This window comes from Drosophila ananassae, chromosome 2R, assembly GCF_017639315.1.
Source record: "Drosophila ananassae strain 14024-0371.13 chromosome 2R, ASM1763931v2, whole genome shotgun sequence".
NCBI lineage: Eukaryota > Metazoa > Arthropoda > Insecta > Diptera > Drosophilidae > Drosophila > Drosophila ananassae.
In genome coordinates, this window is record NC_057928.1 from 18493678 (window position 1) to 18521487 (window position 27810).

Sequence of the window (27810 nt, forward strand, 5' to 3'; positions counted from 1 at the left end):
TAGGTTTGAGGGTTTTAAGAGGTTGAGGTTTTGAAGAGACCTCTTTAGGATGGCTAGTTCTAGGAGAAAGAAGGCTTGAAAGAGTCCTCTAACAGAATAGTCTTTCCGAAATAAGAAATTCTCCAATGTTCAAGCCTTTTTCTCAACCCATAAAAAATCATCTTAAAAGTCATATAATTAACATTTTCCTTAACTTTTCTTTACCATAAAAGCCATGCATAAAAGCCAACAATTTATATTTTCCCAAGACCAAGCCAATTCCATAGCAATTACTCTCCGACCAAGGAGGGTAGAAAAACAAAGGCAACAAAATGGCAAATAAAAAATTACACTCGGCTGCATGCCACAAGTGGCCAAAGTGGTGCCACCAACAGCAGTAGCAGCAGGAGCCGGCCGGCAACGACCGATAAGAGACCCACACAAGACAACAGAAATATGGTCACAACGGCTAAAAGGCAACAACAAAATTGGTAACAAAAAGGCAACCAATTAAGGCCAATTTAGTTGCAGCAACGCCGCAGCAAAGCGGCAGCAACAGCGGCAGCGACACAAGAAATAATCAGTGGAAAAACAGCAACCAGAGCAGCGGCAGCAGCAACACTAGTGCAACCCAACTGCAACAACTACAATGTCTCAGACTCAGACTCAGACCCAGCATGCAAATGAGAGCAGCCGAGCTGCAACCAAAGTAACTTGATACAAATTTTGCAAAAAAAAAAAAATATAAAACACAAGAGCTACAAAAACAACAGTGGCAAAAATAATGTATGTACAGGTATTTGCAAGAAATTTTCACATTTTTTTTTGTAGCTGCTTGGGAACTGTGAGAAAATATTCAAAGCAACTGAAACAGAAAACTTTGGTACAGTGAAGCGTCTTTAAATGGGAAACCACCTGGTCAATAAACTAACAAAAATTTGTCTTATTATCTTGATAAAGTTTCCTAATTATGGTTTTAGGATGTAAACTACTCAAAATGTAGTTGGAAAATGTCATTAAAAAAGGAAAACCAGTTAGTTATTAGTAAGTTATATTAAATAAATTATTTTTAATAAACTGGTTTATTAAAAATGACTATAAAATGTTTGATTGATGGGGTGTTGGGATAATTAAATATAATGAGATCTTGCGTTAATTAAGAGATAGTTTTGGAAGATATGTTTATTATTAAAAGGCTTTGACTTAAAAGATTATAAATCACATTTTGAATTAGTTTATTTTGTTGAAAAACTTAAATTATATTCAAAATCCTTCAAGCAATCTTCCCTGTATTTCCAAAGTATTTTCCATAGTATTTTCCATAGTATTTTCCAAAGTATCTATTACAGAAGTTCAACTGTAGTTTCATTTTTTATGGAAAGGGGTGGCAGGTGAGGGTGTGGGGGTAATCTGGGGGCCATACTAGTAGGAGATGCTTAGAGACAGAGACAGACAGCTTGGCGCTGTTCTGATTTCGATTATTATCGATTAATGCCGCCTGGTGACAGCTTCTCAGATACAACAGCAGCTACAACTACAGAGCAACTTGGCCAGCAAGTGCAGAGAAATCTTTGTTGGTTTTCAATATTAAAAGAATGGATTGGGGAGGAAAGGGGGCAGCGGGATGGATGGGTAACAAGGTGGAGCCGCTGGCTCACTCGTTGCATTGTAGTTGTAGTTGGGCATTGTTTGCCCAAGGCGGCCCATTAAAGTTTAAAGCTTAGGCCAGCAAGTGCCGTGACCTTTTTTTTTCTCAATTCGAGTTCTTTCGGCTGCCTCTTTTTTGTGAGATTTGATTGTGGTGGGTACTTTTTTTGTTTGGCTGTGCAGTGGCCGCATCCGAATCTAATTGCTCAAGAGTCTTTGGGGCACGGAGAAGAAATACTCACAAAATTGGTCATACCACATTGATTTAAATAATCTTTATTAGAAGGTAAGAAACTTAGTATTAAATTATTTTTGAGGCGTATTTTTTTTATTAATTTAAAAATTTTTAATTTTTGTAAAGCCCCTAGTCTTGGTCCCTAGTTTTTCTCTTTGTGTATTTTTTAGGGTCCCCGAATTACCAAAAATAAAGGGCCGCCAAGTCACGCGCCGTTGGTGTTTATTGTATCCTAAAGTGCATTATCTTTTCTTACCAAAATCAATTAAGCTGGAGCACTCACTAACACACATGTATACACTCCTACCAACACACCCACGCATGCAGGTGGCAAATACTTCACTTTACAACCCGTTTTTTTAGTGGCAAGAAAACTACTAAACTCCGCACACACTTGTTCACTTTCTTCTTGTCGTGCGTGCGTTGGTATGGAAGTGCTCACCTGTATGCGTGTGCAGCATCCCAGCAGAAAGTAACTGTATCTCATGGACACATCTCTGCAGATACATATGTATGTACATACCTGTTCAGCGAATTAGCAATACCGCAAATATGTGTCGCTTTCAATTGCAATCGCAACTAGTCTTGAAGCCATAAGCTCGAACTTTAGCCTACGCCGGCAACCAGATGCACACACACTCGCGCTTGAGTTAAGATCCAAACACACTCCCCACTCGGAGAGATAAACAAACGAAGGAAAACTGACGGCGCGGTGGAAAAAGCGAAACACTTGCGTAAATATTGGCCTTGCTCACAGAGAGATGGAGAGAGAGCGGAAAAGTCAACGGAAACCAAAGACGCGCCTCGGGTTCTGGAGCTTGAATGCAGCGCCAATTCATTCGGAGAAATGCGGGAAGATAGTGTATGGTATCTTGTATCTTCAAGATACTGTTAAGCCATGGGAATTTTCAAATTCCAGTGTTGGATAACTTTTTAATGGATGCTTTTGGTATATTTTACATTTCCTACCGGTTTGTAAGCTTTGGTGTGACCAAAAGTTCAGGTCATTTCTATTGTTGACGGTATATTTGGATTTATTTAATTTTTGAATAATTTATCATAACACAAAATAAACTTTAAAAGCCAAATAAAATTATTGAGGTCTTAAATGTAATAGATTACGAGTGATCAAAAAAATATACCAAAAACAGTGACTTCCTCGTCAGTGACCAGCTATCGTAGATCAAAGCTTTAAAGATCCCTTCTGATCTCTCATCCTTGGGTGCAACTAAAATAAGTTTAAAAAATAACCAATGAAGCAAAATCCAACATTCAAAAACCATTTTTTTTTTTCATTATATTTCTGAGAATCACAGATATTCTACAGCTAGTTGCTTTTTTCAAGAGCACATAATTATTTACGATTTTAATCTAGGGTCGTAAAAATTTTAAGCAGATATTCCTTTTAAACTCCATCCAGTATTTATTTAACGGTATTGAGGTATTTTACCTACACCCCTTATTTAATACTAAAGTGGAGCTCGGCAGCCCTGCATTCAACAACCACCCCCAGCCCCCAATAAACTACCAACTGGCGAAAAACACCCGCAGCTGAAAACTGGAACGCAGGACAAGAACGAAAACGAAAATATGCTCAAGTCGGAGGTGCAGCACCAGTTCTGGATCACGAAGAAGGCGGTCCAAAGGAAGCTGGGGACCAAGGAGGACAAGCATGTGATATCCTCGGATGCGGAGCTGGACGCCAAGATAGAAGTGTTCAAATCGATATCGGACACCAGCCTGAACCTCTGCAAAATCATTGACCAGTACCAGGAGCGCCTCTGCATCCTGTCCCAGGAGGAGTGCGTGTTCGGGCGCTTCCTGAAGGAGGCGGGCAAGCGGAGTAAGACAACGGGCGGCAGCATCGCCCACACTGGCAAGGCGGTGTCCTTTGCAGGACAACAGCGTATGTGCGTGAGGGTGCCACTGCTTCGCTTGCAGCATGAGGTGGATGTGTTTAGATGCCGTGCCGTGAAGGACACTGAGCAGACTCTGCAGACGATGGAGAAGGAGCGCACGGAGTATAGGGCAGCCCTGTCCTGGATGAAATCCGCCAGCCAGGAACTGGATCCGGATACGGGCAAGGGCCTGGATAAATTCCGTACGGCGCAGACGCATGTCCGCGTGGCCAAGCATAACTTTGATGGCTACTCCTTGGACTCCATTCAGAAGGTATGAAACTGTCCTCATGTCCTTTGAAAATTTAATTTTCACTTAAAGGATGTCAATGTGATAAGAAGGAAAAGGATGGCATTTCCGCCATGTTTGAATTGGTGGTCGCCCAAAAAAGTATGCTACAGAAATATACAAATAATATTTCTCAAGTCTTTATCCTTCTTCAAGCATTCTAATTATTTCTTTCAAATTATATCTTATCTTAAAATAATGCATAAACTGTTAATTACATTTTCTATTTTATTTAGATTGATTTACTGGCCGCTGCCCGCTGCAACATGTATTCCCATGCCCTGGTCGCCTACGTGGCCGAGCTGAAGAGTTTCGCCCAGAAGGCGGCCTCCACATTCCAGACCATATCCAAAGCCTTGATAATCAAGCCCAAGTACGATTTCTGCGTCCTGAAGGAGCTGTCGCAAGCCGAGGGGCCTAGCGACGAAGTGCCGCCCATTGAGGCAGTGGACAAGGATCAGTCGCTCTTCTTTGCTGTAAGTTGCAACTAAGCTTGTCTTTAAACTGGTTTAACTTTAGAATCTCTTCCAGAACGAATACCAAGACAAGCCAGAGGAGACCCAATCTGAAACAAAGCCATCCGACGAGGATCCATCCAAATCCGAGCCTGCCACTGCCTGCGGCGACAATGAATCCTTGCTGATTGAACTCTCTAAGCAACTGGAAGAGAGTCCGCTGATTGACGCTCCTCTGGACGAGGAACCTGCCCAGCCAAGCAGCAACACCAAGTTCTGGGCCCGCATGTTCAACCACCAGAGTTCGCAGCCCCAGCCCCAGCAGCCCATGCCAACAAGCAGCACAGTTTCGAAACAGACCCCGGGAGGAGCCTCTTCTGCTCCCCAATCCAAGGCCCAAGCCGCCAATCCCTGGCTCGACCTGTTCGCCGACCTGGATCCCCTGGCCAATCCCCAGGCCTTTGACCTGAAAATGAGCGGCGGACGCAGTGTCGCCGAGCAGACATAAGATTACCCCCGATTTCGGATTATTTATATATCTCGATCTACCTGTGGCAACCGTAGCTAGTCGAATGGAGAAACTTTGGATGTAACTTTTCGCTAAACGTTCAAAAACTTTTTATGTTTTATTTAAATAAAATTTATATGGGACACAGCAGCTAAAGGAGGAGGACAGAGTAGGGAGCGATATAGGGGCCCCCACTCATTTGACCGCCGCCTGCGCCTCCTTCTTGGAGTTGACCAGCTCGACCAACTCCTTCACCCTTCTCATGCAATCCTTTTTACTGCGGTTCGGTATGCAGGCGGCGATACGATCCCAGCGATCGGGTGTCGTGTTGGGATAGGTTTTAATAGCCTGCTCCAGGAGTGCTTGCTCCTCCTTGGTCCAGGTCTTGGAGGCGGCTCCTCCGGTCCCGTTTGTTGCTGGTGGTGCCGCGGGAGCATCGGCAGGGACAGCTCCCACGGTACCGTTTTGCTTGGTCTGTTGCTTCTGTTGCTGATTGTTCACCTTATGGTCTACTCCGTTCTGTTTTACATTCTCCTTGCTCGCCTGGGCGGGCGTCTCCTCGCCCAGGGTAATGTCGTTGGATGTCTGAACCTCCTTCTTGGATTTCTCGAAACTGGCAAAGGCGGCATCGTTGGCCTGAGTCTTGAGCGTGCTCTTTGAGTGATCAGTGTTTTGTAGAGCCTTGGCTTTGTTCAGGACATCTCGTGCGGTGACTAGCACTCCGTTGGAACCATTTCCCGGACTGTGTTGGTTGATGAAGGTGGCTATCACATCCCACCTCTGGGCAGTGCCGGCCGGAAACAGGTTCACCGCCTTGATCAGCAGTTGCACATTCTCGTTGCTCCAGAGTTCGGTCTTCTTGACTTCCTTGACCCCCTTTGGCGTGGCTGTAGTATTGGTCTTCTGCTTCTGCTGCGTCTGATTAATCTCTTCCAGCTCGGCGGCAATCTTTTGCTCGGCTGTGTGCAAGGCCGCCACAAAGGATTCCCGACCTTTCGATTCCATGGCTTTGTTTAGGGCCTGCAGCTCTGCAAGGTTGAAAGTCTCGCAAATTTTTTCGGTGCCCTCCATGTGCTTGAGCTGATCCTTGTCGTTCTTGGCGTAATACTTGCAGTCCTTGACCTTGTCGCGAAGAATCTTTCGCTCCTTTTTCAGAATCTTCTTTTGCTGCTCTCGTTCGATGCGAATCTGTTCAATACGTTTCTGTTCTGCCTTCTCGGCCTTCTCCTTGGCCAAAGCTGCCTCGCGTATGGCCCGATCCTGCTCTGCCTTCTGGGCCTGAGCGGCATCCATTTTTGCCCGTTTGGCAGCTGCCTTGCGGTCCTTCTCCTCCTGTTTAAACCGCTGGATACGCTTGTCATTGTTGTAGGCGAGATCAACAAGCGCACGTATCCTGCCCATCTCCTCCTTCTTTCGCTTTATTCTCGCCGCCTTGTTTTCCTTCTCGATCCACCGCCTCTCGTCGCGGTCCTGTCCTTTCTCCTTGTCCTCCTCGTCCAGGTAGCTGAACTCCCGCCACGACTTGAAGTCATACCAAAAGTTGTAAAAACGCTCCACCTCGTCGCGTTTGGCGTCCACCTCGCCAAAGGCCGGTACATGAGCCTTTTCGCTCCAGCGTCCGTTAAGTGTGAAATATTTATTGAATACGCCAAAATAATTGCTATCTATGTCGCTTTGTGTGGGCAGCGAGTCATCGAATTCGGGGTCCACAGAATCAAAGCTTCGTCGTGCTTTTGGGGTGCCTGGAATAAAAAGATTAACAAAGTTAGAAGGGCAGAGGTCTTTGTGATTAAACTAAAACAGTATCCGGCATGAGTCTTTGATAGTAGTTGGATAATCATACAAAAATAGTATGCCATCAATTCCAAAATTGATAAAATCCAGATATACAATCGAAATATGCATGGATTAAGAACCAAATTAAACCACATTCATCATTACCCACCCAGTATCTCGTAGGCTTTGGTTATGCATGTGAAATAGTCGTCGTCCTGTATCACTTCCTCGCCCTTGGCTTTCCGCTTGTCCGGATGATGTAGCAGGACCATTCTTCTGTAGGAGCGTCGGATATCATCGTCGCTGGCCTCGAATCTGGAAGAGGATGCATCGAATGCACAAAGGAAGCGATAAAAATAAATACCATGCATTAGTCACACACGTGCTGCTGTTGCCACACACACACACACACTCACCTCAGTTTTCCCAGGCCCAGAATGCTGTAATGGTCCTGGTCTTTCCACTCCTTGGGGTCCAGCGACTTGAGGTAGCTAATGTCGACCTCCTCGCCGACTCCCTCCAGCTTCTCATCGCTTTCGCTCCGCTCCACGCCTCCGGGAGCAAGCAGTTGGCGGCGCGAAGAATAGTAGACGAAGCCAACGCGCTCCACTCGGCGGCGCGCGACCTTGAGCGGGACTTCCACCGCCACCTGCGCCGTCGCCGCAGCCGTTGTCACTTCACTGCTGTTAGTCATATCGTCCTATTTGCACTCGCGTCCTGCTGTGTGGTTGGCTTTGTTGCTGTTACATGCACCCACGCTTCACTTGAATTTGGTGAGCAAAAATGTGTTAACAAATTCCCGCATGAGTTTTGTCCAGTGTTGCTCAACGCTGTCAGATATCCAGTACTCGAAAATATCGCAAAATAGTGTATCGCAGCCCTCAATCTGGTTTGGATCCTTGCTAATTCACGGTTGAAACATGGATTACCGGTTCGATAATGCACTGCAGAACAGGTTTTCGGAGAGAATTTTGTGAGAAATTTCCACAATTTTATCAGGTTTGGCACTAACAAATACTAAGGGGTCCATCCATCTCCTATTCTAATAGCGTCTCTCAAAATGTGTCATCCCTTAAAAAGACATGTTCGATCGTTTTGCAGCACTGCAAAATTAAAAGCGCGGGCAATGGCGCGTGTGACCTTTGTTGGTTTTAAGAAAAAACGACTAACTTTTTAACTGCAATTTTTAACGTTTTGTTTTGTTTTCATTTGAATAAATTCAAATTTCTATGAAACAGAGATCAGAAATCATTTCCATAAAATACATTTACTTATCTATCTTTCCAGAGATCTCTCCAGTGAAGAAAACATAACAACGCATTTAATCTTTTTCAATTATCACATTTATTTTTAACTTTTCTTTAATTACAATATATTGTAGTGGGCATAAACATTTGTTGGCTATAGCCCCTTGAGGCGGATAAAATTGTACACGTTAAATAACATGCGTTTCGCATTTTATATAAGATAAAATATATTACAATCAGATGTTCTTAAACTTTTTACATAAACGCTTTAAGTTAGAATAAAATATAAGCTAAACGATTTGTACAACGAATGTTTGATTTTGTATTTGATTTGACTACTAACACTAGAAATTACTGCATTAAATTGTTTTTGGTAGAATTGATCAAAGTTAGTAGGTCCATTGGCATTTCGTTCGGTTGGGACTGTGGGAAGATCTTAATTTCTTAATTTAAACTTTAATTTTATGACACACACAAACAGCATTTCTTAACGATAACGACTAGAATTGTGCTGAGATAATGCAAGAATTATATACTTATACATCTGTATATATATATTTGATCTATCAGCTCAAGGACTGTGTTTTTAAAATTCTACTAAGTAGCTTCAGTGCCGTTTTCCACTAAATAATCTAAAGCTAATGCCATTAAGGAAACTTCAGGCATAACTGCACTGACTTTTGTTTAGCTTATGTTTTTGTTTTGTTAAATCATTTCGTTCAGCATAAAATCGTTCCAAAAATAAATTCATCAGACAATTTCCCGACATGAGATCGACTTAGACCCAGTTAGTACGCGTCGTCGTTGGCTATAACGCATCGTTGTGACTCTTCGATATGGTCGTCTCGATCTGATCGATACGTCGGAACGACGGCATATAGCTGGAACTGGCCTGGGTGACAATCGAATTGTTGGAGGAACTCTGAAATAGGTGAGGAGGTGTTAATTAACATTTTATAATGCTTTATTTAAGGTATCCCTCTCAACAATCGGGGGGCCATATAGTGGCTCGAAGCATTTTCGAAGGGAGAAGGGAGAAATTTTGACAAAAAATTTAAAAAATATTTTTTTGTCAGATTTTGATGCAGATTGATGGGGAATCGAACCACAAATCGTTTAAGGTACTCCGCTCAAGAATCGGATAACTTTTGGCAAAGATATGGCCATCGCAGGGGGCCATATAGTGGCTCCAAGCATTTTCGAAGGGGTCCCATCAGAAATTTTGACAAAAAATTTAAAAAATATTTTTTTGTCAGATTTTGATGCAGATTGATGGGGAATCGAAACACAAATCATTTAAGGTACTCCGCTCAAGAATCGGATAACTTTTGGCAAAGATATGGCCATCGCAGGGGGCCATATAGTGGCTCCAAGCATTTTCGAAGGGGACCAATCAGAAATTTTGACAAAAAATCTAAAAAAAATTTTGTTATCAGATTTTGATGCAGATTGATGGGGAATCGAAATACAAATCATTTAAGGTACTCCGCTCAAGAATCGGATAACTTTTGGCAAAGATATGGCCATCGCAGGGGGCCATATAGTGGCTCCAAGCATTTTCGAAGGGGACCAATCAGAAATTTTAATGAAAAATGTAAGCAATATTCCGGTCCAATGGGACCGATTTCTTAATATTATTTTAATGGAGGTTTTTTTAAATTTATTTATAAAAAAAATAGTTTCTCATTGTTTAATACCTTCTTCTGGCGATAGGAACGGCCCCGTACGCGGGTTGTGTTCCGGCGCACTGGATTCACAGTCGTGGACTTCTGGGAAAGTCTAACCGAACTGAAAGTGCTTCCCCGATGCCCACGTCGGATTTGCGGTGAAGGAGTACCCGTAGCTAAAAATAAAATAATATAGTTATATACTTATCGGGATTTATCCGGTTTTAAACTTACGGGTTCCGGCAATGGCCGTGCTGCGTTTGCTGGCCTGGAGCATTCCAAAGACCACGGCGCTGAAGGATCCGTGATGGGATGTCTGTCGCTGGAGATTGGGGGTCTGGGCGAGGGGAATGCCAGCTGGCAGGCGGACTGGCGAGATCAACTGGCTCTCCGTGATTCCCTTCGGATGGACGTAAAAAGTGGTCATCATGCCCTTGCCCTTCACATTGATTTCGCCACGTTTCTAATTTGGAATTGGATTTATAATTCTGGAAATTCTGGATATTCCAGCCTGGAGACAATAGTTACTTACCACACAAGTGTAGCCCCTTGAGCAGAGAAGTTCCGCCGTATTTTCCGGCACCTGAACTCGCCAGTTCTCACCCGTAGAGTCCATGCGGGAGGCCACATTCACTGTATTGCCCCAGATGTCGTAGACGGGCTTCCTGGCTCCAATCACTCCACTTACTAGCGGCCCACTGCAGATGCCCACTCGGAGCTGGAAATTGTTGAAGGCGTCGCCGTTGATCTCTTCCAGCTTCTGTTTCATGGCGAAGGCGAACTCGATGAGGTCGCAGACGCTGTCCTCTGATGTCTCCCCGCGGAGTCGGAGATGTTCGTGGTTCAACCCGGCGGCCGCCATGTAGGTGGCACCCACCGTTTTGATTTTCTCCACCGATGCGAAGCGCGGCTCCTCCAGCAATTCATCAAAGTCGCCTGCCAGGTGATGGGGAGATATGCGTGCATCATTAGACAGATGGAATCACACGGGTCACAGCGGTTAATCAATCAACTTACAGATTATCTCGTTCAGAATGCGAATGCAGGCCTTCCCATTGTCTATGTCCTCGGAGTAAAAGTCCTGGAAGTTCGGTATCGAGGCGAACATCACGCCGCAGAGCTTGTGCATCTTGGAGTAGAGCTCGTCCGTGTGCTCGTCGGAAAGGTAGTAGGCGGCCACGTGGTCCGGCAGGATGTTCTGGAATTAATTTGGGGAACATAATTAATAGCAGACTAATAGGAGTGGAAAAAAGGGAATGCATTGAGAAAAATGGGGACTTGGTTTCTTCTTTAATATTTCTCCGTAACCTTTCTTAAATTATAAAAAATCTTTCATAATCCTTTACGTCCTTTTGAATGGAAATCAATCTATTTTTAAACCACAATAATTAAATTCCATTAAATCTGTTTCAAGAAAACTTCTCCTCCTGTGTTTGGAATGGAATCTGTTACCTTAATTAATGTGTCATTAAGCGCACGATTGGATTTCATGTTGGTCAGTTCACGCTCGGCCTGTTCCTTCCATATGAAGTCCAGGCGGCTGGTTACCTGCGGGAGTCCAAAAGAATAATCAATTCGGGGGTCAGAGGTCCCGCACCCAGTCATCAGATATTTTACCTCCACGAGTCGAGCATGGTAGCAGACCATTACCAGGAATGAGATAAGCAGTATCAGCATCTGGACGCCCAGGGGCATGCCCAGCCGGGAGAGATCCCCCAGGCTGAAGCTGTCGCCGGAGCTGAACTTCAACATGATGAGAGCTGTGTAGAAAGCCACCATGCCGAGGGCCATCACTGCTTTCACCAGGTAGTAGAGCTTCAGAGCCGTGGCCAGGGACACGAGACACAGCACCCAGGTGAAGACCAGGTACTCCGGATGAGCGCACTCTCCCTCCAAGGCCACATCAGTCCGCATCCCGGATCCGTCCGCATAGCTGAGGTTGCTCAAGGATACACTGTGCCCGTTGTTGGTGAGGGTGTAGGGACGGTGCGAGCGCTCAAAGTGTTCCAGGGGAGGAGTCAGATTCAGGCTGAGGGCATTGGCCAGAGTGCTGCGGACCAGTTCGTCAGTGGGAGCACTCGTAATGTCCACCAGGGAGGGGGCAGGACCACCTCCACTAGTCGGAGTGCTAATCGTGATGTTGTGATGAATGGTGGCCGAGAGGTAGACACTCAGCTTGTACTCCTTTTCCGCCAGGGATGTGTTGTTGTAGAGGGAGGCGAGCCGCAGGAATCGCGACTGCTCGTCCACGGTTCCTATGTAGGTGGAGGAAGGACACAGGACCAGGCCAATGGCACTCAGCATGCACATGGACACGATGACGCCGCAAATGAAGAGAGTGCGCCGCTGTCGCTGATGAACCAACTTAGCGGAGTTTGTTTTCAGGCAGCGGGGAAGTCCTGCGGGGTTCATAATCAGGATAAAAGGGTTAGGATGATACAGAATATATTTTTTCATACTTCTACTAATATTTCTAATCCACATAAATAAAGGATGTCTTGTAGAGAACAGGCTATATGATCTATATTTTATATATCCTTGGACTCACCCGGAAACTCTTCGGCCATCACAAGGACACAGCAAAAGGTGAGAACCACAGTGCCCACCGAGAGGCAAATAATGAGACGCGTGCAACGCGGAATGATGATGACCTGGCACAGAACCATAAATATCCAAATGACAAACACACACAGCATATTGGATCTGTGGATGGAGAAAGGTGGCGCCAAGGAGAAGGGGCCGGAGGAGCCAGAGAAAGAGCAGAAATCAATTAGCAACAGTTCATTAATTAAGAGGGTCCTTTGCCTTTTGTTTGTTTTCCATTAGCCAGTTTCAGGCTTGCATACGCACCGGAACATATCCTCCCGCAACTGGCAGAACTTCTGCTCCTGGCACTTGTCTTTGAACTTCAGAGTCCAGGGATTTAAGTACTCGCGTCGGATTTCCTTATTCGAATTGATTTGGATGTTCTGTTCAATGAATTCATCGATCTGAAGGAGATAATAGATTATGGAATAGTTTAAGAAATAGTTTATGAACTAATTTTGTTTGATTATTAATTTCTTGTACCTCTTCATCTAGAACTGCCACGGAGAGTCGATGGTCTTCTTTGGTATCAACTAGTATGGAGTCTGCTCGGTTGAGGCCTTCTTCGGGACTATTAAGCTGATGATTGGGAAAATAAGATTAAATAGAATCTTAGAATATAATCTTTAGAATCCTTAAATTATTCCAAACAAAACCATCTGGAAATCTTACATTCTTGAATGGAATCTCCGGAATCCAGTCTGTGGTAGACTCATCCTCGATAATCAGACCCTTTCCGTCGATGGCTTCCGCTAGGTTTTGAATGCTGGAGGCTCCATTCCTGGGCCGAAGTTGCTGTTCCAGAGGAGCAGACATCATAGCCGTGGGCGAGGACACCGTTGATAATCCAGCAGGACCTGCTCCACCACCTCCTCCGGCAGATCCGGTTCCGCCAACCCCAGCTCCGCCATTTCTCAATCTGCGGCTATCCATGGCCACCCCCTCGACCACATTGGGCAGGGAGTTGAGGGATATGTTCTTCTTCTGCTGCTGCTGGAGGAGCTGGGCAGGCTGCTGGGCAGGTACGGCGATGGTAGCCGCGTACTCCAGACTCCGTCCATCGATACTCGCCCCATCGCCCCCTGTGGTGGTCACGCCGCCGATACTGCCACTGCCGCTGGCCGAGATCGACTTGGGCAGCACAGAGGGCGTGGCCGAGGGGGCGGTGGCCACACTTCCTGCCAAATGGGCGCTGCTGCGGGTGCCAAAACGACGCTTGGGCCTGGGAAGGGTTTAAAGAATTCAAAAGGATTAACAATAATCATTTTCACAAATGGCTACACTGGGAGATAGGTATATGAATTAAGAACTAGAGTTCTCCTTTGCTATTTGCATAAAGACTATATATGTCTCGTAACTTCTAAGAAAAGTAATTTTCTTAAATTTTCTCTCTGTGTACTTTTCACTTACCTCAATGGCTCGGTGCGCTTGATGAGGTAGGTCTTGACGTTCAGCATTTTGAGGTGATTGTCCCGACTGCCCCCATTGCCCGGCTCCACCTCGTAGGCGTCGTTGAGGCACTTCAGGGTGGCCTCCGAGATGTGGACGCGCCTGTCGGAAATGGAAATTTTCGAGGTAGAGAGCATTAGAGCAATAGGCCAGACTCGGACTGGGAAGTTTGGAAATGTAGTTGGCGAAAATGAAATTCAAATATTTGCATACGTTTTCTATGAATGTGCGTGGTGATTTCTTGCCCATTTTCCCACCCTTCGATTTCGCTTTCTCCCAAGTAGACCCCCTAAAAGAAAACGCCCATTTCTTTGTCCTTTTTGGGGGATGTGGGCGTTTCTGGTCCTTCATAATTGGGTCTCCATTGGATTCCTCAGTATTCCAAACAGTTTCTGCCTTCAGTTACTGGTTTCTGGTTGCTGGTTTCTGCGGTCTAGGCCACAATTACATCAAAGCATTTTGCATTAAATTGAGCTTTTCATTTCTGGGGCTTTTCATTTTGTTTCGACCGTCCCACCTCCCTCGACTTGTGGTCTCTCGGATTTTCCTCATTTTCCACTGTTTCCTCAACTGTTCTCCTGTTTGGTTTCTTGTGTCTAAACACGCCAGCTTGCAAAATTGGCGAACAATTGTTGCGAGTTTTGCAGGAGGACTTGGAGTCACAGGACCTGCAAATTGGCCAATTAAAAGTGCGGCTAAGACTGGCCAAGGCAAAGTTATTCGGATTATAGATAGTTTTACACATTGATTTAAATATTAAATGGGTTTTGTGTATAAGAAATAACTAAGTTAATCTACTTATTGAGAAAAAGAGGCCACAAAAGATGTATTGGAACCTGAAAGCTGGTAACATGTCATAGATCATACAGTGTAACATTTATTAGTTTACGTAGATTAGAGATAATTATTAACTACTTCCTCAACCTAAGACCTGCATATAAAGTTTAAACCTACACCCCAAATTTAATTAAAATTTATGATCCTTTGAAGCGATTCACTTTCATGATTATTAACAGCATCATTTATGTATGCAATTCCCTTTCTAATGAGTAATGTCCCGCATTATTAGTGAAATAATCCTGCCCGGCATTCCAGGATTCCCCAGGCATAAACTCCGCCTCCCCATCGGCACCCTGCCCCCTGCGAATAAATTTGCCAACTCATTCGGATTGCACACACGCAACTCGGGTTGGCTTTTGCGGGGCAAGTTAGACGTGACTGTTTTACTTACCCGGGTATACCGCCGGATTCCATGTGATTTGCAATGATAACATCATTAGACCAGACGTCGAAATGCCATTTCTTGTTGCCCAGAACGCCGCACATCACCGAACCGCTATGGATGCCGATCCGCATATTGAGGTCCACCTGCAATTCAAAAAACGCAAAATGCAGTGATTTAGGATATGCAAGAAGTCACTTGGAATAATGTATTGCATCTCTATATTTGTGGAAATTTATTAAACTACACTTGCTTAACTTTCTCTTTGAAAAGAAACTAATGGAAGATAGAATATATCTCTTAACCTCTCTAAAAATAGAGCTATTATTTCCATATTTTTCCAGTGTACTGATAGACACAACTCTTCAATTGCCGAAAGGTCAGAGCGCGTTCGTCATTTCTGGCAGGGTGGTTAAGGAGCTGGGGCACTGGGGAGTTTGAGGCACAGTCAATCGTGAGAATGCCGCAGCAATTAAGTCGCTCACCAATTATGCAACTGCAGGCGGCATAAATCCCGGTAAACGAATATGCGATTCCCTTGTTTTTCCTGCGGCAAGTGCAGCCCCCAAAGCTCCAAGCCCCCCCGGAAAAAAATCAATTAAATTCCAGTGGCACTTTGTCGTATGAAAATTTAACTCTCGTTGCTGCTTTTCGGCCGGTTTGGACTGTTTCTGTTGCCGGTTGTCGTTGGCCATTGCCATTGCCTTTTGCTCTGCTGAGATTTGCATACAAATGAATTGTCAACACGTCCACTGGCTCAGTTCTCGGTTTTCTGCCGGTTTCTGTCACGAATTTGCCACTGGGCCAGGCCCATAAATGTAAAGCGAAAGCCTCTTTCCAAATAAAAGAATACAGAGCCACCGAACACTTCAAAATGGGCATTAAATTTCCCAAATGTGTTTCATGGAAATGATTGGAGATATACTTTAACTGAAAGGCCTTGACTTTTGTCACTGGAACTCTGTGATTGCACTTTAAAATGTGCAAAAGTTTATTTAATTTAAATATTACTTTAAAAATTCCTTCTTAATTAAACAAAGCCTAACAACGTTTCAGGGAGGAACTATAATTTCAATAGCCCATCCCTGCCCACATTTTTCCGCTGTTTCCTGTCATCCTGCATAAAATATATTCAAATAAATTAAAAACAATATTTTAAAGACCAAATGTCCTTATGTCCTTCCACTTTCACTTACGTGCGTGTGCAGGCGCACATCCTTAATGGCCTTTATCATGTGCAGGCCAGTTTCCACGCTGCACACCGCGTGATCCGGTCGCGTCTTCCAGTTGTCGCTCTCGAACTGGGAAACACAGTAGTAACAATCGCCCAGCAGCTTCACGCGCAGACAGTGATTGTCCTTGAAGGCGGAAACAGGATGGGAAAGAAGTGGGGAGAAATTGGTCAATAAAGCATTCACCGAATGCAGGACATCATCAGCAGTCAGCCCCTCCGTTCAGTGTCACTTACCTCCGCTATGCGATCGAAACGGGCGAACAAGTCGTTTAAAATTTTCACCAATTGCTGGGCCGAAGTCTTGCTGGCCAATTCGGTGAAACCCTGTGGAGGGAACAGGAAAAAGATTTCAGTTTTTTACGGCAAGACAAAAAAGGACACTGGGAAATATTTTTAGAAAAATAAGATTTTCAAGCACTAAAGCTTTAAATCAATCATAAAATGTATAGCAATATTGATTGCATTTCAATAATTTTTGTTTATTAAATTAAGAAATGCATTAAAATTCCTTTCAGTACATTACTTAGTGTCCTTATTATTGCGGTTCTCTAACACCTACCTTGATGTCGGCAAACAGGATGCTCACATTATCCATGGGATAAACGTACAATTTGTTGAACTGGGTCTCCACCGTGGGATCCGTGCCCTTGTACATTTCGCTGCGTATTTGATTGTTCACGATGTTGGGCAGAACTGCGAAAGGACGAGAAAATTCCAAAGGATACGGCAGCAGTTAGCAACAACTTGAATTCGAGCCAAACGCAATATATATTCACTTGAAACAGCGAACTGCAGTTGTCAAGCAACGAGGCATTACTGAGAAAATGGCACTAAGGTTGCCTGCTTAGGACCAGGTCCTTGCCGGATTCCTCTACCTGTTCGTTATATGGAAATGGTACTTAGGGGCTATGCTGTGCCAGAGCTGGCAACTTATTTATTAAGGCAATGAAAATAAAAATAGGGAAACCCGAACCTTGGTAGCCAATAATTTGAAAGGTAGCGTTTCACCTTTAAATTTCAGGCAATTTGAAAAGGTATTCTTAGGGAATTTAATATTATTTTTAATCCTAATTAATTAAAATTAAATATAGAACTTCCTTACTTGAATCCAATAACTTCTGGGTGCGTTGCAGCTCCTTTTCCGACTCCTTTTTGTGCTCCATGGCTTTGTGGGTCTCGATGAAGGCCAGTCTCTGGCCCCGATCCGTCAGATATTTGGTGTACATTCCGGCCACATTAATGGCCGTATAGAGAATGAAATTGGCAAAGATTTGGAACAGAACGCAATCCGCATTCATGGCGGTAGTCTGCCATGGAGGGAGATTGTTTATAGGCGTTGTTTAGGCCAAAAAAATTCAATTACCTCGCCGTGTTGCAGCTTGATGATGGTAATTACGGCCAGGTGACAGCTGGCCGTGATGGTTCCGCCCACCACGCACCATTTTAGGGGGAGTGGCAGCATGGCGTACGGCACAAAGATGACGAAAAGGATATACCAGACCAGGTACTCGCGATCGGCGAATCCCACGCCCTGCCCAACGAATCCTGCGGAATACGCGTAAAACATTTATGACTCGGCCGGCCCACAAAAAGGATTAGGCCAACTTGACGACCAATGCAGGTGACGCATGATTTACGACATGGCTCGCCCTCACTCCCATACTCACCCTGGATGTTGAAAAGGACCCAAGTGCAGACCGCGGCCCAGTGCAAGTAGTTGTTGGCGAAACAGCGCCAATAGCCGAGAAAGCAAATGGCCATGTTGGCGATTCCACAGCACACCGACCAAGTGATGGCGGTGGCCATGCTCTGGTTAGAATTTCAATTAAATGTAAAATAAGGAACTGAAATGAAAGTGATTCCCATCTCACCGTTGCATCTTCATCCAAAGGACCTTCACTTTTTCTTCGCATTATCCAAACAAAGGCCAGAACAATCTTTAAAACAAAGTCCACCACATTGACGATGATCAGGGACTTCTGTCGCTGCCGATGGGTGTAGGTCAGGTAGCTCCTTTCCAGGGAACTCTGCTTGAAGGAGTTGGTCAGCGAGGGACAGAGGATGCCCTTGACCACGTTGCCGCTCTTGAAGGCCGAATACATCTCGTTGTTCAGCGGCCTTTGAGGCTGTCCTGCGATGCTGGCCAGGGAGTTGCCCGACTCCAGTTCATGATCTAAGTGGAAGGTGAGGGGGAAAGCAAGAAGGACCAATAAGTTTACAAGAAGGACTAATTTTCCGACCGCTAAAACCCATAAACGTTCCCCCATCCGCCCCCCAAAGTGGCCTCCCACTGCGAATCCAATTTCTGATTACTCCCTCCACTTCCGGCCAATCTCCGACCCCTCTTACCAAAATTGCTATTGCCAAAGATGCTGCAGCTCTCCGTCCGGCGCTTGGGTCCGTAGGCCCGTTTCGCCTCCACAATCCGGACGGACTGCACTCGCAGCGGCGTCTGCTTGGTGACGCCCCCACCGCCGCCCACACGCCCCGCCACCATGGCCTGCTGTTTCTTTCGCCAATTGGACAGAATTGATGTGGTGGAGGCACGCAGCGAGGGCGGCAGGTCGCCGGTGGCAGTGTCCTCCATCTGGGCTCCGTCGCCGGGAAGTCGTGGTATTTTCGACATGTCCGGAGTGACTATCGCTGTGGAAGGACACTGTGAAAAATTGTGGATTATTAAAGTTGATTCATTTATAATTTTTAAGAGAAAAGTTATATTGCAATGTATAGATTACTGCTTAAGTTTAATTAATAAAATTAAGTGAGCTATTCTGTAATCTTTTTCTCCTTGTGCATGTCCTGTATCCTGCTGTTTTTATTTTAGCTGGGCTTTTAATTAGTTCTAAGTGCGTCGGAACATATTAACTTACCTCCGAGGCTGTTGCCGATGTTGCTGCTGCTACTCCGGATGTTGCTGCTCCCACTGGCGATGTTGCTGCTGTGACAGTTGTTGCTGTGGCCGTAATCTGCTCATCATCAGTGGTCTGCGCTGCGGGATTGCTCAGACCACCGCCCCTTGCCTCTTCCTCCTCGTCGTCGCCCTCCAGTTTTAAGTCGTCGATTTGGGCCAAGGCGATGGCGCCCTTCTCCACCGCCCGCCGCAGGACCACCCGATCCTCGCTCTCCGTATCCGTCTTAGTGCCGGGCTCCGGTGCCTCCCCTTTCATGTCACCCTCGCCACCGCCCCCGCCGTGCCGTTGCGTCAGCTCGGGGGGAGCGGAGTGTGTGACACTGTTGCTCTGGCGGCGCTGTTGCAGGGAAAACGCAGACGAGGGCGTTGCACTCAGCTGCCGCATGTGCACCTCGTCGGAGACCAGCTTGTCGTCGTCCATGTTGGGCAGCTGTTCCTCCTCCTCGGTCCTGGACAGAGAAGCACATATACGGCTCAAATTGGTATCGATATAGGTCTTTATAGAAATAGTCTTTACAACAGATACTCTTACTTATTACCTATAATGCTATGTAATATTAAGATCCCTTCCTTTCATCTTTAATTTATCTGTCTTAAAAATCCTAAATGTGCTAAATCCTAAATATTTACTTGCTAATTTTTATGCTCTGCTATGCGTAAGTTTTTCAAATCAAAAGGCCTAAGAAGCCTTCAATTTCAATTTTCGCTTTGAAGTGCGAAAGACGGCTAATGAAGGCAAACACTCAGTGGCGCGATTTCAAATTGAAAGTTGTGGCAAGTGTAAATTAATTTAAAGTAATTGAGAAAAGAACCTTTTAAATATTCCTTAGGCCTCCTAATAGAATATTTACACAATTGGGTAAGCCTTGAAGGCTTTATTCCGAAAGAACAAATCAATTAAAAATCTGATTTGTGCTTTGTAATCATTTTAATGCACATTCTTCTTTGTCATACAATCATTTCTTTTCAATTCTTTTATAACTCATGGTGTGTATTTTAATTGAATTCAATAAAAGGAAATAAAAGCCTTTTTTGTGGCCAAACATTAAAGTAAAATTGCTTAGAGCCTGAAATAATTTGTGGTGCTCTGGTTGCCTCAATAATTCCTTGAAATATGAGAAACAAACTCGATTGCCAAACAATTGGATTTCTTAATTTAAACTCTCAAAGAATAAATGAATAAATTTCAAATCATTTGGTTATTAAAGAGAAAATTGAAACGGCGAGTTTGGAAAATAAAATTAGACGATTTGTGGCATTTGAATAATTCTTTTGCCAAATTTCTGTTCAAAAAGCATTAGATTCTGAGGGCTGTTGAATAATTTGGTGTTTATTTAGATGTTTTTTGGTTGAAGTTGTTGTTGTCAGACCGGATACAGGATACAGGATACAGACGTATGACATATAACAGCTTATTTGATGTTAAATTCCCGATGCCGCAGCGGAAACTCAAAATGGCATAAAACAGGAGACACCGACGACGCTGACAGTGGAAAATGGTGCGTTGATGTCGTTGTCATTATTCAAATTAGCACTGAGACCCACACACACACGGCTGCACACACACACGTGCCCGACGAAGCGCTCACACACATGGACACGCAAGGAGAGGCACTTGGAATGCCGTAGCATGCTTTTCAGGGCAAGAAAATTTAAATCCAACAAAAGGAACGTACAAGTAACATATCGATTTAGTGTCATTGGTTTGGAAAAACAAATATTGTTCTTGGACTTGCCCCAAATGGGATTATAGTCGTCGCTCTATATAATTTTCATTCTCGAGCTATACCACACTAAAGCTATTTATTATCAAATTGATGTTAAGCTTTATCTGCTCAGGGAGCTGATGTATTTTTAGATTATTTTTCGCCAGACCGAGTGGTTTTTTTTTTGTTACTATTATATTTACTGGGCTAATCGATGTGCAGCAGTATCTCCCATATTTGTTCAGTTTTCGAAACTAGCTATCAAACAAAAAGACAATAATGCATATAAATTGAATTCAGATTTCTGTTTGTGAAATTGCGCTGCTGGAAAAATCCATTGCTAAACGTTGAGTAACTCCCAGCACTCCCACCTCAAATGAAATTTTCCGCCATGCGTAAAAAACAATCAATTTTCGCATCAATTTGCAGTGCGAGATCGCAGGTCAAGTGTAATTTCCTAGTTGTAAAGATGCTGATTTTAGCACCTTGCCATCTTTATACGGCATATATGTGGTTTACGTAACCAATCAACCATGGAACATTTAGCGTCTTAGCAGATGAATTAATTGGATTTGTTGATTTATTTACACACCTGTAAGGTTTGGTCCAATACACAAAACAAACCGTACAAATACAAAAAATAACACAGTATCACATGCCAGATCACAGCGGATTATGTTCCGTGTCGCTGATTAACACATTGTAGGATTGCACTATATAGTATATACTCATATGGGATATGGGATGAGTAACCAGTAACAACTAAACTAAACCAATCCGTCCAGCGAATACGATCGAATGGAGTGCCTTTGCGGTTCTGCGGAGTTTATCGCCAGCGATGGTTCGAGATAAACTTCTAATATAATTATCGCGTTTATAAATGTGTTGATAATGGCGCAACAATATTCAAAATACAAAATCGATAAATCGAACGCGACGACGCTTTTTCTAATGGGGGAGGGGTATAGGTCTCCTCCGCCATCATGAATATGGAAATATGGAATCTAGAGTCTCTCGATTCGAATACGATTCACCGCAGGAACTTTGAACTTTTCAACCGTGTTGTACTATGAAAATTTCGATCTTTACTGTCGTGTTCATATAGACATATGCTAGGTGCGACTGCTCAACAGATTCTATTTATTATTATTATTACTATTATTTTGTGGACTGCCGCCAGCGGCTTGTATTGGTTAAATATTTAGATTTTTTTCGCGTCTTTCACATCGGAGTGGCGTTTGGCAACTGAGTGAGAAGAGTTCGCCCTCCCTGGATATATTATGATACTGATACTGTCACCGATTTTTGAGCGCCGATTTACTTTTGTTCTCTCCGTGTATATATTTTTGTTCTCCGCACTCTCTCTTCCTCAGATGACGCCAAGTGAAATCAGTTTTTGGTCAACAATGTTGCTCATATTGGTAATTGCCGCGAGTTGGCTTGGCTTACTAACAGACCGACTGCGTCTCTACGATATTGACAATGATAATTATGAGGATGGGTTCCTGCCTCTTTCACGCAAATGGTAATTTGCATATTGTGATTATCTTGGGTGACAATTGTGAAGGCAGTTTGTAATTTATTTCATTGGATGCTGTTTGAAAACTTAGTAATTGAAACTTATCTAGCCAAAGGGGAGATTAGTTAATAAATATTCACATATCTTGACTAATTTCTTTAGCAGCCTCCACAGTTTAATGTCAAATTTTAAGGAAATAAATTTAAAAAATTAAAACCAACGCCAAAAGTGTCCTATTTGGACAGCCTTGGGCCTGGCTTGGAATGTTTAATTTCTTAAATATTTCCCTAAAATCCAGCATCCAAATTCCGTTCACAGCTTGGGGGCAAATAAATAAATTTTAATTGAAGTGTCTCCAGCTAGAATGTTTTGAAATTTGTCAAAAAATATTAAAAATATCCTGCAGAATAAGGAGACTGGATTGGCCTTTTATTTCTGTTTTTGCCAGGCTAAAAAGGTGTGTTGGATATGTCAAAGCCATGTCTAGAGTGCCGGGTTCTTATTTATATAGACACTCTCTGGCGTTAGTTTCAAGTCGCCAATCAGCCATCCGAGCCACCCACTTCTGGCCCGAAAGGCTGGCAACGAAACAGGGCAGTCAGTCCTTTTTATGAGCTTTTGTTGGCTTGTTGAATTTATGGCCATAAGAAACTTGTTAAAGCACATTATTGGGTGTGTAACAAGTGTGTGTGTGTTGGCCTCTGTGTGTATATGGGTTTGTTTGCTTTTTGTGCTGCGACTTTCGAACCCGAGGCGGAGAAATAAAAGGGGGCTGAGATGGGACTCTGAGGCAGCTGCTTAGCTAAGTAGATTAAAGTCATATTTACACGTCTCTCCTTTATATATGTGTGTATGGGTGCTCCTCTGCGGTTGTATTTGAGTTTGTGCTCTGCCTTAAGTGGCAGCAATTAACACTTGACATATTTATGCTTAACCCTAAGGCCGCAACGGGCGGTTCCCATGCATTATTGTCATGCCCCAGTGCCACTGGTAACCAACAACATCAGCTACTTGCCAAGGTTAAGCCATCGATATTCCCACAACATCTGCAACAACTACAACTACCATAGCAGCCGTGTCTGGCAAGCTGCTTAGTTTATTTATTAAGCGTTTAAGCCCTACAAAAGAGGCGTAACCAGAGGGGCGTGTCTTAAACCCAGCTGGTGCTGAAAGAGCTTCTCGTATGTGAGGGAGAGTGTGGCAAATATTTAAAGATAATTAGCTGGAGATTAGCTGGGAGGGAATGCCTTTAAGCAGAAAACAAGAGATTTATCTGTGAAGTAATATTACTTAATTAGATGGTGTTATAATAAGTTATTACAGAAAATATCTTAGGTTTTTTATGGAAGAATCTTTTAATGTGAAATGTGAAGACCTTGACATGAAATATATTACTCATACGCAGTGTAGTTTTCGGTGAGCAAAATAGATGTTATCCTTCAAACATTTCTGATGAAAATTTATAATAGAGTAAAAATCAAATAATAGACTAAAGTATAAATGAGTATTGCTGAAGAAAGCAATCTCTAACACACTCGTAGAAGTCCCAGTCAAATAAAAGGATATTAACCCTGTGGCATTAACTGTCTCCTCAGGTGGGCCATAAAATCTATTAAAGCATTCTACGAGCATAATATCATCGATAATTAATTTCCGGCACAAGTCAGGAAATAACCGAAAACAAACGCAGCAGGTGGCCAATACAGGGCGAATCAGTTATGGCCCTGTCTTTGCTCTCTGGCTACTTCATTTGGCTAAGAGTCCTGGCGCATAAAGGACCTAGCCAGCTCAGACACAGACACAGATAGTGACACCCATCCGTGTGTATCTGTAAGTATATGAGTGTGTCGGATTTGGGTTAATGTCGGACATTGGTCAACATGGGTGTGCAATTGAAAGCGAGCAACAAAGCAGAAAATAGAAAAATTACTCAGCGGCTCAGCTTGGGTCAGTCAGACCAAAACAAAAAAAAAAAAAAAGTAAAATAAAGAGGGGCAAAGAAACCCATAAAAAAGGGACAAAAGGGTTGGGTGCAGGAGAGGTATTGTCCGCAGCAAATAGGATGTGGTTCGCAACGTGCTTTGGGATCAATCAGAGTTGGACTCAAAACGTATGTGGCCTTTGTGATTGGAAATTATTTTCTAGAAGTTTGGGATGTTTTTAAAATATATACCATAAAAAATTGGGAAGGCTTTTTAAATGGTTTTTTAATAATATAATAAATTTGTTGAGATAAGCTGAGTGCTTTGTTCTAGTTACAAAGATCCTTCTAATTTTTAGGTTTTTTTGGTGTTTGGAATGCTTTGCTTGAAAAATAAGATTTTTTTCAAGTGTAATAATTTTTAAACAATTTTCCTTGTGTTCGTCCTTGCTACGCATTATTATGCACAAAATGCGCTTAGTCTGGACCACGTCTTTGATGTCCTTTTCTCGCTTTGTGGCTCAAATCAAAGCATTTTATTTGACGGCTGCCTCTGATTTGGGTAAACACACTTCTTAAAAAGGACGTAGCACGGCGGTATGATGGGGAAAGCCAGAGCAATCAGGACAGATTCTGCGGCAAAGAAAAGGCAATAAGCCGTATAAGTGGCCACTTTTTAAAGCAGCAATCAAGTTGGCTGGCCAAGTATTTGCCAGCCCACCGACTTATTCGAAAGCCATTAAAATTGACAAATTGTTTGCCCGGATTCGGATTCCGGACAAGATTTGACATTTGGTCAAAGAGAGAGAGGGACCTGGGAGGACTTGTAAAAGTTGCCAGGACATGGCTATTTACGATTATGGCTAGCTAATTAGGTTTAGTCTGCTGCATACTTTCCGGCTGCTGGAAAAGTTTTCTTCCCCATTAAAAATCGCGCAATACTCCCCCGTGTCCTGACACTTTCCCTTTATCCCGACTCTATTGTTGATTGTCATTAAAATTCACATTTTATGGCGGTTCACTTGGCTTTTACCTAGTTTTTGTGCCCCTTCTCAGTCCTCTTCAGCCATATCCGGCGCTTGTTGTTTACTCCGAATAAAAATTTGCATAGAAAAAGAAATTTGCATGGCATTACGCAGACGCTTTCAAAGGATCTGACATCTACAGCTGCTGCCTTGTAAGGTTGAGCAATCCGGATAAATACTTCGACATTGCTTTGGCAAAAATATTAAATTTATGGCCAGAAGTTATGTGTGCCAGTGCCATTGCCAGTGCCTTCGCATGACGATTTAATGTAACCCTACCCCATTCGACGATTAAAGCACTTTTAATCGCATAAAGCTAAGTCCCTGACTTTAGATTTAATTTCGTCCTTATTTCCCCCGTTTTATTGCCACAAAGTCTTTAATTATTCGCTGTATCCTTCCTTGAATTGCTACACTTAAATGGTGGGCTGGGTTGATTGCGAAGTTGATTGTCTGTGCATTATTATGTAATTAAAATTTCATAATTCGATTAAGTCACGACCGAGCAGCCGTCTCTGACTCTGGCTTGTTCGGGAGACGGCTCGGGACTTGTTTTACCAAAGTCGGAGCCAGCCAACACGGCGTATGCGCAATTTCCCAGGCAGCAACCTTCAATTGGCCGGCGATTTAATTCCCGTTGATAGATGGTTTTTACAATTTTATACTTTTGCTAAATTTCGTGAGACTGTTCACAGACTCGACGGCTTTATTTAAAGATTCAAGCAAGAGTCCATTGGGCTCGAGTTCCAGTTCGAGTGGAGACAAGAACTCTGGCAGACGCGTCGTCTGTTGCCATTTATAAAGCATAATTGAAATACGAGATTGACATTGAATGCCAGCAGCGGCTTTGTTGCTGTTGTCACTCATTGTTGCCCCAACGGCTTTCAACGGCTACAATTCCATTCTATGCGCCACATGGTTGGGGCATCCATTTAATTGATTATTGTGAATAGAAGTGGACCGCCATTGGCGGCTCTCTCACGACTAATCACTAATGGGGAACATATATTTTTATTCAATAATATATCGTACAATTTTTTAACTCCTAACTTAGATTATTCTTTTTACAAAAGCTTAACTTTCTTTAAAGTTTTCCCCTTTCTCCAGAACACCATAAAGTCTTCTTCGCTTTCCGAGGAAAATTGTAGAAATGCAATTGCATGAAGCAACTATAAAGCACTCTGGCATCGCAACCATTGACAGCTTTAAGTCCACAACATTGTGCCACACTCTAGGCCAAACTGTCAACACTCACCTGAGGCAAATGCGCTCTTCCTCTTCAAGTTCCACGTTCATTGTGCCACCAGATTCCGTGTATTCCTGCCCCCACTTTTCTATATATTTTTTTTGTTGCTGGATATTTTTTGTTGCCTCTCGTTTCTTGTCAAGTGAGAGAGTTTTAACTGCCAGCAGCAGAGGCAATGCGAATCCTTGAAGTTGACAGGACTTGCTTTTTTTCAGCTCCCACTCCTGCTGTGGCTGCTGCTTCTGCTACTTTTGCTATTGAGGCTTTAAACCACCTCAAAGTGTTTTAAGCTGTTGTCAATTTCCTAATGGTGGCATAGAGACGAGTCAGAAGCCAGATCTCCAGGACTCCAGGTTGGCTTGAATATATTCCGCATTTTGTGCCTTCCGCTTTCAAATCTGTAAGTAGATAAGCAACAAATCGTATTTAGTTTCATCCGTAAGACCGCTAAAGTCTGGGGAATCTCTTTAATTTGGCAAACGAAAGTAAAACAAACCTCCTCCACCACCACCCACATCTCAGACACACTCGCACACACTCATTCACGATTTAACAATGGCAGTATATAATTTAATAAATAGTTGCAGTTGACAGATTTCAAGTGGGGATGGTGGTGGTGGAAGCCACACTACACATCAGCCAATGCCTCTATAAAGACCCACACATATGTATGTACTATGGCACATATATATCGGGATGGTGACAAGTGCAAAAGTGTGCACAATAAGTGGCATAAAAAACAAGCAAAAGGAAACAAAGGAAGGAAGTACTATTCAATACAGAGAGTTCGATACTCTTATTTAAAGGAAAATAATAAAAGTAGCTTAGCTGAACTATCAGAACTAATAAAGAGCAAGTAATGTTGTTCTCATGCCTTAAAAGGCACTACGCCTATCTCTACAGCTTAGCTTTTAATTTATGTCTCAATAATCTTATGTTCTATGAGTAAAGTTTTCTATTAAAATTATATCCTAACTAACTTAAAGCCCTCTTTAAGTAATCCCATTATGCAAACACATATCAAAATTTAGGCCAAATCATTATCAGATTCCATTTGCACCAAAAGTCCGATTTAAATTCTTGATGGACATGAATTCCTCAGGCAAAAGGGAATCAAAAATTCCAATTTAGGTATCTGAAATGGCAAAATAAGCCAAGAGAGTGGCAAAATCGGTGCACAGACATATGGGTTTCTATATGTGTTTTAGTCACTGTTGCTTTTGCCATTTAAACTGTCGCCTTTTCTGGCGGTGTGAGTGTCTGCTTTGGAGCTTCTCCATAAAGGCAAAC

At 43.4% G+C, this 27810-nt stretch overlaps 4 protein-coding genes across 5 annotated transcripts in view; 1 reads left to right on the top strand and 3 right to left on the bottom strand.

Annotated features, from left to right (window-relative positions):
• Window positions 1-2763, bottom strand: part of LOC6493063 (probable secreted beta-glucosidase adg3) — a 57234-nt gene extending 54471 nt beyond the window's left edge. Inside the window, exon 1 of the mRNA XM_001956938.4 lies at window positions 2385-2763. The gene's annotated coding sequence lies outside the window, so the exon portion shown is untranslated. The remainder of the gene's footprint in view (window positions 1-2384) is intronic.
• A 553-nt stretch (window positions 2764-3316) lies between these two features.
• Window positions 3317-5100, top strand: LOC6506928 (islet cell autoantigen 1). Its single transcript, XM_001956936.4, has 3 exons — window positions 3317-4033; window positions 4285-4524; window positions 4580-5100. The coding sequence occupies exons 1-3, from the start codon at window positions 3452-3454 to the stop codon at window positions 5009-5011; spliced, it is 1254 nt and encodes a 417-aa protein (XP_001956972.1). The 5' UTR covers window positions 3317-3451; the 3' UTR covers window positions 5012-5100.
• LOC6493062 (dnaJ homolog subfamily C member 2) lies at window positions 5094-7970 on the bottom strand. Its single transcript, XM_001956935.4, has 3 exons — window positions 7204-7970; window positions 6957-7102; window positions 5094-6753 (listed from the first exon to the last, which is right to left on the bottom strand). The coding sequence occupies exons 1-3, from the start codon at window positions 7479-7481 to the stop codon at window positions 5207-5209; spliced, it is 1971 nt and encodes a 656-aa protein (XP_001956971.1). The 5' UTR covers window positions 7482-7970; the 3' UTR covers window positions 5094-5206.
• A 137-nt stretch (window positions 7971-8107) lies between these two features.
• The window catches only part of LOC6493061 (adenylyl cyclase 78C), a 30404-nt gene continuing 10701 nt past the window's right edge, over window positions 8108-27810 (bottom strand). The window contains exons 3-25 of one of the 2 annotated variants that reach the window (XM_044715012.1): window positions 26530-26918; window positions 19063-19552; window positions 18542-18848; window positions 18064-18365; window positions 17860-18001; window positions 17556-17737; window positions 17295-17499; window positions 16752-16885; window positions 16427-16516; window positions 16155-16316; window positions 14968-15104; window positions 13698-13838; window positions 12960-13509; window positions 12771-12866; window positions 12552-12691; window positions 12250-12404; window positions 11319-12100; window positions 11154-11249; window positions 10719-10899; window positions 10234-10637; window positions 9936-10164; window positions 9732-9877; window positions 8108-8956 (exon numbers count right to left, since the gene is read on the bottom strand). In XM_044715012.1, the coding sequence (XP_044570947.1) occupies window positions 8843-8956; window positions 9732-9877; window positions 9936-10164; window positions 10234-10637; window positions 10719-10899; window positions 11154-11249; window positions 11319-12100; window positions 12250-12404; window positions 12552-12691; window positions 12771-12866; window positions 12960-13509; window positions 13698-13838; window positions 14968-15104; window positions 16155-16316; window positions 16427-16516; window positions 16752-16885; window positions 17295-17499; window positions 17556-17737; window positions 17860-18001; window positions 18064-18365; window positions 18542-18848; window positions 19063-19552; window positions 26530-26570 (5226 nt within the window). In that variant the 5' untranslated portion in view covers window positions 26571-26918 and the 3' untranslated portion in view covers window positions 8108-8842. Of the gene's footprint in view, window positions 8957-9731; window positions 9878-9935; window positions 10165-10233; window positions 10638-10718; window positions 10900-11153; window positions 11250-11318; window positions 12101-12249; window positions 12405-12551; window positions 12692-12770; window positions 12867-12959; window positions 13510-13697; window positions 13839-14967; window positions 15105-16154; window positions 16317-16426; window positions 16517-16751; window positions 16886-17294; window positions 17500-17555; window positions 17738-17859; window positions 18002-18063; window positions 18366-18541; window positions 18849-19062; window positions 19553-21401; window positions 22064-26529; window positions 26919-27810 lie in introns of those variants that run through there. The other variant, XM_032453625.2, reaches the window with a different exon arrangement.

Excerpts from the sequence above, each read along its gene's own strand:
- LOC6506928 (XM_001956936.4), top strand. The coding sequence starts at position 3,452 with ATGCTCAAGTCGGAGGTGCAGCACCAGTTCTGGATCACGAAGAAGGCG. Across the intron at positions 4,034-4,284 it reads CCTTGGACTCCATTCAGAAG|ATTGATTTACTGGCCGCTGC; the intron begins GTATGAAACTGT and ends TATTTTATTTAG. Across the intron at positions 4,525-4,579 it reads ATCAGTCGCTCTTCTTTGCT|AACGAATACCAAGACAAGCC; the intron begins GTAAGTTGCAAC and ends AATCTCTTCCAG.
- LOC6493062 (XM_001956935.4), bottom strand. The coding sequence starts at position 7,481 with ATGACTAACAGCAGTGAAGTGACAACGGCTGCGGCGACGGCGCAGGTG. Across the intron at positions 7,103-7,203 it reads CTGGGCCTGGGAAAACTGAG|ATTCGAGGCCAGCGACGATG; the intron begins GTGAGTGTGTGT and ends ATCCTCTTCCAG. Across the intron at positions 6,754-6,956 it reads CAAAGCCTACGAGATACTGG|GCACCCCAAAAGCACGACGA; the intron begins GTGGGTAATGAT and ends TTTTTATTCCAG.